Below are 13303 nucleotides of genomic sequence, written 5' to 3' on the forward strand. Positions count from 1 at the left end.
CTGCATTGGTTAAGCGTATGGGGCTGTCACGTGACAAAAGAACGAAAGACTCAAACCCGAAGACTTGTCAGATAAGAGGTGGTGCGCAAATCATAGACTAAAGTAAACAAAAACTAAAGTAATCAAAGACCCAGGTAAACAATGAATTAATATTTTCTGTTTCTTATATCATTATAGTTTTGTATTGTTTGTAGTGTGATAAACGTTTGCATAAGTAGTAGATGTGTTTGGAAAGTAACACATAACATTTGAATTATATTTTGCTAAAATTAACGAAATGACTCGAAAAAAGATTTGTTCATTTTGCTGAACGAGACTCAAAGGTCCGAGTCGGTAAAATGATCCGAACTTCCCATCACTATGTCGAAAACAAATGTTCTGTGATAAAGTAATCCGTATGAAACCAACACGATGTTCAGTCTGTCCAGTCTAACTCATTAGGTGCGTTCGACTTCATGCAGCACTTAGCAGACCGATCGGCGGCTGACTTGAAGCAGTGTATGCCGGTTAGAAATTTAGTCCGACTTGAACCGGCACCGACCACACGTCACTGTCACGTGTGGCATCAAAGTACCGCGATAGTGTTTCGCGATACTGACTCAGCCGGCGCAATTTCTCCAGAGCGACTGCGGGAGCGCTGATGACGACACAGCTGTTTCACGATTGGCCAAATTCACCACATGACAACAACGACATGTATTTCGGGTTTATTCTGACAACTTCAGTCCCACTAATGCTCATATACGGACTTTCAAAAGAATAAAAATAAAAATAAATTAACTTTATGTCATCATCTCGTAAATCATGTTTATTAAAAGATTACAATTATTTTTACTGCAATCACTTTTTTGTTAATTCGTTTATATATAGGTTTTGTGCATAGGTTTATTTTGGACCTTTTTCATACAGACCCTTTACAGTATTAAGCTGCATAACCTATTTAGATAATCATTTTTTTATGGAATAAATCAAATGTCAATCTTACAGACTTTTAATATAATGTGGTCATCGTGGATTCTGATTGATACTAATTGTCTAGTTGCTGGGTTCATCCATCTTCACTTGCATGTGATTACTCCCAACAACTCTGGCTGGATGTCAACTTAATACAACATTCAGATCACTTTCATAAGCTGGTATAAATCATAATAGAAAGGCAAATAAATTGGGCTTATCCGTAGGCCTGTTCATGGTGTTTTGTCTTACTAAAATGTGCTTACCTAACTGGAGAAATAGTAAAATAAGTAAACAAATATGTAACATCCTAATTCTTTTATCTGTAATGAAAACCACATTTAGTACATACAATTATTATCTTCATAGATTATTTTTAAGTTGCAGTAGCAAAAACACACATAATGAATCATACTGCACAAGTCAAATTTTCAATATGTTCTGTTTATTTACTTAAAACTTGTTTCTGTCATAATGACACCCTTTCAAAATATTACATACATCTTAAAGGTTTATTAAAACATAAACCAACATAGTAATAAAAAAAGAATCACTTCTAATGAAAATTGTTAAGTGTAATTGCATTGATTGGTTAGTATTAGAAATAACGAGTCACACTGGTGTTGGGTATGGTCCCATGTCCCTTTGGATATATAAAAACAATACTTATTACATTGAACCTTTACTCACTTTCGTTGCTCATTGTGCTCAATTTCATACAACAATAACGGCATTTCTATAGCTTGCAGTTCGTCTGCAATAAAGCAAGCAAACGCCACGTGATCTGCCATGACTGAGGTAGATGCAGCAAACTACGAGAGCCCCGAAGTGTCCGACTTGACGACTCCGTTTTCAACTCCGCCCCTGACTGCAAGCGGCTACTCTCGTTGACCACCGTCTGTAGCCGTGCTTCAAGTCGAACGCACCTATTATTTCTAATGAGATCCCGCCCCCTCGTGTTCACATGTAAATAACCACGTGACGCGCGCGCTTGGAGACGCCCAACAACAAACAAACAGTCACGAGACTCTGTTCATCTCTGCTGCTGTTCGTTTCTGGAAGAAGCCGCGAGTAAAGGCTGGATTTACCTCAGAATAAGAGGAGAGTTCATCCAGAAGACAACGATCGATCTGATAAGTAAGTAAATGCTTCTTTTTTGCATTAGTTAGCGTGTTATTGTGACAAACCTGAACGCGTTTAGTTGGGTTTTTCCCAAACGACAACATGAATGTTTAATGTTCACAAATAGATTTAATATCGTGCTAAACAATAACAATTAGTTTCTCAGATATAAAATGTTCTTTTTTAATGGTACAAAGTACATCCTTTTGTAGTTCACAGCATACGTGAGTCTATGGCTGCAGAATCATAACAGCTTCTATAAAATCATACATACTAGACTATATGACTGCAAAATCATAGTTGTTTTTCTCCCAAACTGTAATTCCAGACTACAGTGTTTGAATATGATGGACAATTTATTGTATTTAAATTTCTTACGGCACGATGATGTTTTCATGCTCTATATAAAACAATAAAAGTAATATGAGAGTACATTGTAACATGATGAATGCTACGAGTCTAAGTATGTTTATAACATGTTTATTATTAATAGCCTACTCTGTTCAAAAATGGATTTTAATAACGTACTAAACAATAATAATTAGTTTCTCAGATATAAAATGTTTTTTTTTTTTTTTGTGTACGATAGTACAAAGCATGCATGAGTCTATGCTCACAAATGTTTTTTTTTTTGGTTGTTTGTATTTTATTGAATCAGGTACCTGAACCACAGATGAATCCTGATGACTTTTTTCAAGATGTTTTCCTCTGAGAGCGCTGTACCAACATCAGATGGTCAACTACACTGATATTCTATGGTAAAACAAGATCCTTGACTACTGTTTATGTTTTTTTCTTCTTGAATCCATGGAAATAAGTAAATGTCAGGTACTTGTTTCACTTGTTGAAGAGAATCTGTTGCAGGAATGCCTCAAAGTCTGTTCACATCTCTGTGGTTAGATCAGTGTGCACAATAATGTGTCTTTGACCTTCATTATGTATGTTTTGATTATACTGTGTTGTAAATAAAATACAAATAATTTAAAAACCCCATTTTTTCAGTCTCCTCACACTCTCTTACCTGCCTCAGTCACAGTCACACTGATGGGCCATTAGCAGCTTTAGGGGAGGGCCCTTTGTCTCTCAGGTGAAAATCACTTAATATTCAAGGCTATTACCACTCCCTCGCATATTGGCTTTCGATCACAAAACATGTCTTTAAAAATTTAAATCAATATATTGTTTTCTGTGAATGAGTAAGCTGAATGATTTTCACATAATTGTGAAGTAAATATTCTAGCCTAGAAGACTGATTACACAAAAGTCTTATTCAGGACGATTTAGTGTGGCTTTTATGGCCTTATTTCAGCTACATTTTTTTCCCCAAAACTTACTAACCACGCATAATATTTTTTTTCTAACAAATGCAAACATGTACATCCACCTTGGTCACATATTATTGTAGCATAGTTTGTGCTGAATACAAAAAAAAATACATGTTGGTCAATCGTATATTATAAGTAGCTGAAATAAGCACAAATATCAGGGCATGTCAACACATCTCAAGGGCCCCAAAATTACCTCAGACCCCAGAGCTACAGTAGAGAACAGACGGGAACCAATCAAGATGAAAATAACTTCTCGCCAACAACTTTCTACCTCAGTCTGTCAATCTGTCTTCATCTCGCTCTTTTGTTTTGCACAAGTTTAGACATTTGTGTGCAGAATGAAACTGCTATGAAATAGCCTATGAAATTTGCATAGGCTACAATTTTGGGTGCAGTAGAATCTTCTAGAGGCAGAAGCGATTAATCATCTGAGTTCAGCCGCATTCTTCTGCAGACCACCCAGGTTTCATTTTTCTTACCGTGGCATTCAGGCTGGATGCCCACCCAGCTCCCGTTAGCCAGGCAGGTTCGTTCAGAGGAGCCCTTCAGAACGTAGCCAGGCTCACAGCTGAATCGTACGACGCTCCCTACGGTGAACTCCTCTCCCAGACGGATCCCGTGCACTGGAACGCCAGGGTCTCCACACAAACCAGCAGATTCCCCTGAAACAACACACATACAGATGATCACTTTGACAGTTATTCTTATGGCAGTGTTAACAAAAGAATCATCTTTAAATCAGGCCCATAATATAAATTTTCACTTTCTTAATTTTGGGTTGGCATTTAAAATTACATGATATATAAAAAAATATATATAAAAGTGCTAAATGCACAATTCAGGGATAAGGTGGTGATTTTAGACAGCTTGTTTAACCAACGGACACATGGTATGGAGAAACTCAAAACTAAATCACTCCCATTAAAATCAATGGAGTTGTCTATACACCTCAAGTACCAAAGAGTTTCAAACCCTTGGTGTAGTGTCTATGTACAATGAAAATACCCTCAAACCAGTCCAATTTAGATCCTTTGACAGCGAGTGATGGTAAAACTACTATCAAGATACCCCGCAGGACTTTCAAACTTGCACTCTATTACATTAGGTTTTTATTTAAAGAGGTTAACTGAGATTTACACAAGATGATGAGTAATTTCATTCATATTTATTGAACAACTCTCTGCGGTAGACCTGGCAAAGGAGATGAAAAAGAGGCATCGCAGAGGCTTGGTTTATGTGATAATTTACTTTGGATAGGAAAGCACCAGGGATAGAAAATTTCCCTTAATTTCCCCACTCATAATGCTGACCCGTGCGCTCCATAGTGTTCTTCAGCAAATCCTCATATTTTGATCCACTGATGCATTTACAAATGATATTTCTATTCCCTATATATCCTCTGGTAATGCTCAACAAACAATCACTAATTTGAAATGAATGGTGAGTCTTTTGGAGAAGGGTGAAGTAAATATTAAAGAATTACTACTATTTATATCCTGCATATAGTCTTCAGAAACTCACACTGACAGGTCAGTTATTAACCACAAGATGTCTTGCAAAAGAAGCCTAATGCACTTTTTGACAGCTGACAGAAAGAAACAGCATTCTTATGAGAAATATGAATGTTATGAATTGTGACATTAACCTGTCAGTGTTTTTACAGCCAGGGATGAAGCTCTTCTGGCATATCTGAGGGCTGCAATGGACTGATGTGTTTATAGTGGAGCAGGGCAGCTCATTACCTGGCAGGCATGTGGGAGTCTGTGTCGCCAAGCCCAATATGAGAAGATTAAACCAGTTTATGAGGGGACTCACTCTTTGCCCTTCTGGATGCTGCCTATATGGCAATATTGTATTACCACACACTGATCCGGGCTGTAATCCTGAAGCCATTTAGTCATCATCTCACATGCTTACAAGACTTCAGAGATTGTGCTATCTCAAATGTGAAAAATGGAGCCCATGCCCCACTAAACACATTACATGGACAAAAGTATTGGGACACACCTCTTAATTATTAAATTCAGGATTCAAGTGTTTCAACCAGACCCATTGTGACAGGTGTATAAAAATCAAGCACCTAGCCATGCAGTTTGCATTGTTATGGAAAAAAGGATGTTCTGAAGAGCTCAGTGAATTCCACGCGCTCCTCCCAAACCTTGTTAATAAAACATAATTTCATGAGTTCACACTTACATATATTTAGCACGAGTAAGGTAATGCGTATTTGGCGAGTATAGTAATGCGTAGTTGGCGTGCTGTCCTGGGGAAGGGCTCCGGGCTCAGGAATGGCCCGATCCCAGAGTATCCCCCAAAAAGCAATTGAGTTGGACAGCCGCCAGACTAAGAACCCCCCAAATATACACTGAGATCTGGCGGGAGCTGGTTTGAGAAGTCACTTGTATGGTAGGCCGAAGCTTGCGTGCTCCTTGGGAGCGGCTTGGCATAGGATGGGTAGGCCTGACCGGCCACTGGTGGACTGTGTGGTTGGGCACCCGGTCGGGAGGGCTCGAACCAATGCTCAACAGTGTGCTCACTACGTTGGAACGAGTGAGCCCTACCGGCCGATGAAGGAGGAGCAGCGTAATTGTGGCCCTGACCAGGGGGCCCGAGTTGCCTTGAGTGGAGCAGCTCACGGAGTCGGCTTACGGGCCTTGCTGGCCGTTATCCCCTGCTAATCAGAGGACAGAAGGCGGGTAGCTGACCGAGAGGGCCCATTAAGCCTCTGACTGGAGATCAAGACTCCGGACGTCGGACGAGTGGGTCCTATCGGCTTGATGGGTAAAAAGAGTTTAGGACGTCCGACAAGGAGGACTCTTGCGACATCCGAGGCGGCAAGTATAGGAGATCTGAGATCAAGACTGCATCAGACGGGTAAGTCTCGCCAGGCGGGTAGGGCGAAAAGGAAAACCGGACTGGGAGGGCTCTCGCAGCATCCGATGGGAGATCAAGACTCAGGACATCGAACGGGTAAGCCTCGCCAGGCGGGGGAAAAAAGATGTGACATATGGCTGAGAGTATTCGGACAGCGTTCGGCGGGGGGGACGAGACCCATGGCGTCAAATGGCTGGGCCTCGCTGACCGTCGGACGGAAGGTAAGGTTGGGTGGCCGGGAGACTCTTGCCGATGTCCGACGGGAGATCAAGACTCGCTGTGTCGGACAGGTAAGTCTCACCGACCGTAAAATGGATAGGGTAGTTTAGTCTGGCTGGGAGGCTCTCGCCAACGCCTGACGGGGGATCAAGACTTGCTGTGTCGGACGGGTAAGCCTTGCCAAGCGTGGCCTCCGATGGGAGATCAAGACTCACGGCATCGGACAGGTAAGACAGAAGGGTAAAGATGAGTGGTCGGCAGGCTCTCGCCGATATCCGACTGGAGATCGATGCTCACAGCGTTGGATGGGCCTCACCGGCCATAGGACGGAAAAGGTAAGGTTGTCTGGCCGGGAGGCTCTCGCAGCATCCAATGGGAGATCAAGACTCACGGCGTCGGTCAGGGAATGCGTCACCAAGCGAAGGGCAGGAGGGCAAAGTTATGTGGTCGGGAGGCTCTCGCCGACGTCCGATTGGAGGTCAATACTCACTGCGTCGGACAGGTAAGCTTCGCCGAACATGAAAATGGAAAAGGTAGGGTTGTCTGACCAGGAGGCTCTCGCGGCATCTGATGGGAGATCAATACTCGCTGCATCGGATGGTTAAGCTTCGCAGACTGAAAGCCAAGATTGCTTGACCGGATGGCTTATTTAGCGTTCGACGGTGGTTCGATACTCGTGGCGCAAGCGGGTAAATGTCACCGGTAGTTGAAAGAGAAACGTATTCTGAAGGCTCTTGTCGCGTTCAATGGGAGATCAAGACTCACGGTGTCAGTCGGGAATGTGTCGCCGAGCGAAGGGCGGGAGGGCAAAGTTATGTGGTTGGGAGGCTCTCGCCGACGTCCGATTGGAGGTCAATACTCGCTGCGTCGGACGGGTAAGCCTCGCCAAATGTGAAAAACGGAAAAGGTAGGGTTGTCTGGCCAGGAGGCTTTGCGGCGTCTAAAGACAGAAGGGTAAAGTTGTGTGGTCGGGAGGCTCTCGCCGACGTCCGACTGGAGGTCAATACACACGGCGTCAGACGGGTAAGCCTCGCCGACCGTGGGATGGAAGAGGTAGGGGTTGTCTGGCCGGGAGGTTCTTGCGGCATCCGACGGGAGATTAATACTCACTGCGTCGGATGGTTGAGCCTCGCCGGCAGACAGACTAAAGCTTGAAACGGGGAGTTATGCAGAGCTGATAGATCGATTAGAAGGTATTTCTTACCCCGGAAATTTTCCTAGCAGCCACTCCAATGGGCTAATGCTGAGAAGGCGGTCATTGAAAGGGCTGATCATGAACCCTTGTTTAATTACGCCGCCTATAAGGGAAAAGCTTAATAGATTATAATGGTGAAACGGCTGAACGTAATGAAAAACTTTTGATGTCCACGTTCAATGATTTACGATTGTTGCAGCATTTCTATCATAAAGAAATCGCACAGTGACAAGTAGACGACTGTCGGGCCATTTGAGTCCTCTGTAGGCTTTGATGTAATGCGTATGCATGTTATATTGTTTTATACATTTTATTAAGTTTGTTCAACAGAACCATAAGTTATTTACTGTTGATACCTTATTCAAAACGATTATTATGGCCTATTGTGGCCTGCAATGCATCTGTAACCCAATTGCTTGTTAGTGATGGCCTTGGATGAGGGGTCTATGCCCGCACCTGCCAGGATCTGTGCTCGGATGTTGTAAGCCACTAGCGGTGGCTCCGAGGCAACAGCATTTGGTGTGACGGGCAGTGATGTTGCTGTAAAAGAGGATATTGTGACTTTAAATAAAGTAGAGAGCTGAGAGGGAGAGGAGCAGGGGCCAAAATTTCCATCAGAGGCAGCCTCACACGTAATATCGGCCTATGGGTCTTGAGGTGGGAAACTGATGGACGCAAAAGAGAAAAGGGAGTAAAATAAAGATATGTGGGTCTGTTGCGAGCGGAGACAGCCTCGCGCTTGCTTCACCTGCCGTAGCTGTAAGCCACAGGAAGGAATAATTAGTCCTGAATAATTTGAGAAGTCTGCTCTGCTAGCGGAGGTAGCCTCGCGCTAGTGTCTGCTTCGGGAGCTGGAGGCCACTGAAAAATGGTTTGAGACTTTTAGCTGGACATGCTGGAATGTCCAGGTAGCCTGCAGTGTTGCCGATTTAGCCATTTTGTTGCACTACCCTAGTAACTTGTTTAAAAAGCAACTAGCAACAAATGTGGTGATTTAAAAAAATATTTGGGAAACTTTAAAAAGTGGTAAAGTAATAAAAGTTTTTTTTTTTTTAATCACACATGGAAGAAAAATATTGAAACAGCTAGCCAGCCAAGTGGCACATCAGCTGGTAACATTACACACTTTGGGAGAGGTGCCTAGCAGTACACACTTCACATATGAATTAAGTTGCAGTTTGCGCTTGCTGCCTTAATTTTTTGGTTTGTACCTATGATTGTTAATCATTTACTGTTGGTCCACTGTGATCAACTGTGAAATTTTCCTCTTCCACTGTTGGTTTTATCCATAAAACGAAATTAATCTCATCCATCTTATGTCCATTTATTGAAATGCAATGTGAAATTAATTATAGGTAAAAATGCTGGTGAAAAATAAGGAAAGTGTGAATAATTCCAGTGTGTATCCTGAGCACTTGCGTCATAGTTACATAGTGAAATTAACATCCAATGATGTCGCGACGTTCTTTAACAACTTTGATCAATAAATTACCTTCCTTTAGCGATTTTACCTGAGAATTATTTGGCAGCACTGGTGATTGCACCGCTAGCGGAGGCCGCCTCACGCTAGCATCTGGAAACAGAAGCTAGAGGCCCAGCTGCATACGGCACTGTGGCCGGGAGAGCCGCGGCGAAGGCTGAGCCGAAGCGGGAAGCGAGTGAGGCTTTGCTGCGGTGAGAACTGGGGCGCGGCCCCATTGAAGGCCTGCTGCTACGACCCGACGCTCATGGAGACGACGGTGGTGTCGAGCGAGGCGAGTTCTGAGCTTTTCTCGATCTATTGGTCGCCTTGGCGGCTGGAGTGAAAAGACCGATCATGGGACCGGGAGATTGGCCGGAGGATCCGAAAAATCCTCAGTATAGGTCTCGTTGTTTGGACGGGACGGGTTGAGTCTGAGATGTAATGGTAAAAGGTGCAAACCGATTGCTGATTAACCATCAAATTAATAGATGTATGTCAGCTGTATTTATCTTCGTGCGTTGATTAACTTGAGTGCGAACCTCCTGTGTTAATTAGGCTAAGTATCTGACGCGCTCCTCCCAAAATTTGTTAATAAAACATCATTCATTGTGAAGAAGAATTCAAATGTGCAGAGCCTGCAGGGAAACCAAAGGACCTGCAGTACCTTTTTTGGCAGCTTCACTGCTCAAGACAAAATAGGAGACAAAGAATGTTTTGAAATGAAAGTAGGTAGTCTAGTTTGTGGAAATATAAAAAATTACTATGAGATATATTTCTAAAAGACTTTTACATACCAATAAATTACTAAATAAAAATAACAAAGACAGACAGATGAGCATGTTGAGTAGGGAAAAGATTTGAAGTACCAGAACAATGTGGCAGGGAGCCGCTCCACTGGCCATCCAGCTGGCACATGCGGGTGGTATTGCCTACAATGCTGCGCTGGCCGATGCAGCTGAAGCGGATAACGGAGCCCACTGTGCGCCTGTCCCCCGAGATCTGTGCATACGGAGGCATGCTGGGACGATCACACAGAACCACTGCAGCAGAGAGGAAAAAAAAAGGGCAAATGTTACCTATAGTGCACAATGTCAGATTACGTGTATAAACAATTCAGAGTAAAGTAGGTTGTGAAATTATTTGAGTATTGGTTTATCAGGCTAAGATGACTTACAGAGGCACTTGGGTAGGGAACGGTCCCATGTGCCGTCTCCTTGACAGCTCAGACTGCTGCTGCCCAGCAGGTAGTATCCAGGGTTACAGTTGTAAGAAACTGTGGTCTGGAAACTGTAACGATGAGGCCCGCTGGGCAGGACCTGTCTGACACCATTTTCAACATGTCCCGGATCAGTGCAGTTCACAACTGAGACGCAGATAGAGTGGGCGAGAGAAAACGACAAAGACAGACAGAAAGAAAGAAGGTTATGAAGTATACTGGTGAGAAGTACACTGCAATTCAAAAGTTTGGGACTAGGCTACAAGGACACATTAAATGGATGAAAAATGATAGCAAATCTATTTCTAATAAACGCTGTTTTTTTTACTTTTAACATTCTTGAAAAAATACCACTGAGTCCACAAAAAATATTAAGTATACAACGGTTTTCAACATTGATAATAAATTAAGTTTCTTAAGCACCAAATCAGCATATTACAATGATTTCTGAAGGATCATGTGACACTGAAGACTGGAGTAATGACTGCTGAAAATTCAGCTTTGCCATGACAAGAATAAATTCTTACATTTTAAAATATATTCAAATAGAAAACAGTTATTGCAAACTGTAATAATATTTCATAATATTTTACTTGGTAAGCATAACTTCTTTCAAAAACATTTAAAAAATTTACTGACAACAATTTTTAAACGGCATACTGTGGCTTAATTATTTAAGTCAGAACTGTTTTTTGGTATAATTCATTTCAATTTCATTTAAAAGGAACCTTTGTGTAAATTTCTATCTTGGTGGCAGTAATTCATCAAATGATCACTGCATGATGGAATTTTTTTTTTATAAACAAGCATCTATCCAGATACATATCTCAATATTTCCTCTGTTCAAGTCTGCTTCCTCCTCCGCAACAAACCAATCTAAATGATGGGCAACTGTGGCATGCAAAACACATTCAGCACTCATTTTTGCCCTTGTTTGTGCCATTAATTGATTTGTGCAATTTCTTTAGTGAATTGTGTGAAATAAAAGACGCTGCCAGTGGGCATGGTTTATTTTTCCCTGATATCCAACCAAACACTTTTCCCCACACAAAATGACAAAAAGATGATTTACAAAGAAGATTAAAGGCTTCTAAAAAAAAAAAAAAAAAAACTTCTGTAAATATTTGAAACTATATAAACAAACAGTTGATTCATTAACTGAGGCTGAGGACATGAACTGGGCTTAGAGAGAGAAGAGATGGAGACAGAGGCTGCGTCCGAAATCGCATTCTTCCCTACTATATAGTATGCGAAAAACAGTATGCGAGGCGAGTAGTATGTCCGAATTCATAGTATTCGAAAAACAGTAGGCGAGAAGTACCCGGATGACCTACTACTTCCGCCCGAATTCTGTAGTAGGCATACGATGGACACTTTACTATCCCATGAGGCCACGCGAGAGGAGGCGTCATATTCGAAAAATGGCGGAAGGCGGCGACGCGGCTGTTTTCAAGTGCAAGTACCGCAGGGACAAACGTTGTTTATTGTGGTTAAACTGCACTTGTTTAAAATAATCAAAGTAAACTGCTGATTTATTAAAGTTTAAACGTTGTAAATCGATGAGATTACTTCGTGAATCGGCTGTAAAAGGTTTTTGTTTCTATTCATTCTCTCTCTCTCTCTCTGTATGTATGTGTATGCATTCATTCAAGTTTATTCATTGATTCATGTGTCTTTTGTTTGTCCTGTGTATTTTTATATGTATTCATTCATAACAATAAATTACTTTATTTCGTTGCTCCAAATCAGCCTTTGTCACGGTGTTCATAGACGTGTCTTTTTATTCTGAGGTAAAACTTGCAAGCTAAATTGGTGATTATACTTGCATTATATGATAAATATTTTATAAGCTGTGGACGAAGGCATGATCTGCGAGAAGCTGACCTATGCCTCCTCTGAGCTGTTGATCCAATCAACGTTAAAACGGCGATGAAAACGGTAAGAATTATGAGCAACATTGCTGAAGAGTGGGCTCTTTAAATTTTCGCGCTGTTGTGACGACACATGACACGTGACAACATGAACATGGCGGATGTAGTACGTCCGAATTCCATTCATACTACCCTCATTCATACTATATAGAAAGTACTTTTTTAACGGTCGAGAAGTACGTTTGAATTCAAATGTAGTACCTACACAAGTAGTATGCGATTTCGGACGCAGCCATAGTGCTGGTGTGTTAGATATGAGCCAAAAACATGCAGAGAACGAGAGCACAGAAGGACAAAAGTGCATGATGAACCTAAAACAGAAATCAGCAGTAATTTGTATTCGTTCACACACTGAAAGGAAACAAAATATACATTAAAGTGCAAGTGCAAAATGAGCAGGCCAAGACAATAAGATGGGCCATCATGTTAAACTATGTTTTGTTCTTTGAGTACTTCGACTGATTCTAACAAATTCAGCTGAACACACTTCTGGCAACATTTTATGTGCAATTATGGGGAAACAGTGAAGCCAAATGAAGAGGACAGGCTTGCTTATTTGACTCCAGAGTGTTCCCTCTGCTGTTTCAGGCCAGCAACGTTCCCTTAAAATCTCTCCGTTAGGGACAGCTTGTCAACGGAATTAGACTTTCCAGGGTAGTAATGCATGCTAATGACTTTAATAGCTCTTAGCAGAGCTAGCCAAAGCCATTTTCTATCATGCAATCATTTATAACTTAAATATACAAGCTTAATTTTCAACTAAAATGTTAATGGTTAAGTTAGAAATAAATACACAAATAAAATCAATAGAAAGAAAGAAAAGCAGAAAAAGAAAAGAACATAGGAAAACAATCTGTTTATTTGTGCTTGGCCGTAATACGATATTAAAATTGATGCTCCTGCTGGCCAGTGGCAATTTTTGAGGAGAGGTGGTTCAATTATCTGAAGATATGAGTCTAACCAACTTATCTGTGTGGTTTAGGAGGCCATTCTGGAGATAGA

At 41.6% G+C, this 13303-nt stretch overlaps 1 protein-coding gene across 1 annotated transcript in view; it reads right to left on the bottom strand.

Annotated features, from left to right (window-relative positions):
- The window catches only part of LOC306847270 (CUB and sushi domain-containing protein 2-like), a gene marked incomplete at its 5' end in the record, with an annotated part of 308039 nt that overhangs the window by 19370 nt on the left and 275366 nt on the right, over window positions 1–13303 (bottom strand). The window contains 3 exons of the mRNA XM_079381119.1: window positions 3884–4066; window positions 10021–10194; window positions 10329–10517. Coding sequence (XP_079237245.1) covers window positions 3884–4066; window positions 10021–10194; window positions 10329–10517 — 546 coding nt within the window. The remainder of the gene's footprint in view (window positions 1–3883; window positions 4067–10020; window positions 10195–10328; window positions 10518–13303) is intronic.

Source organism: Barbus barbus (assembly GCF_936440315.1).
Source record: "Barbus barbus genome assembly, chromosome: 27".
Classification (NCBI taxonomy): Eukaryota; Metazoa; Chordata; class Actinopteri; order Cypriniformes; family Cyprinidae; genus Barbus; species Barbus barbus.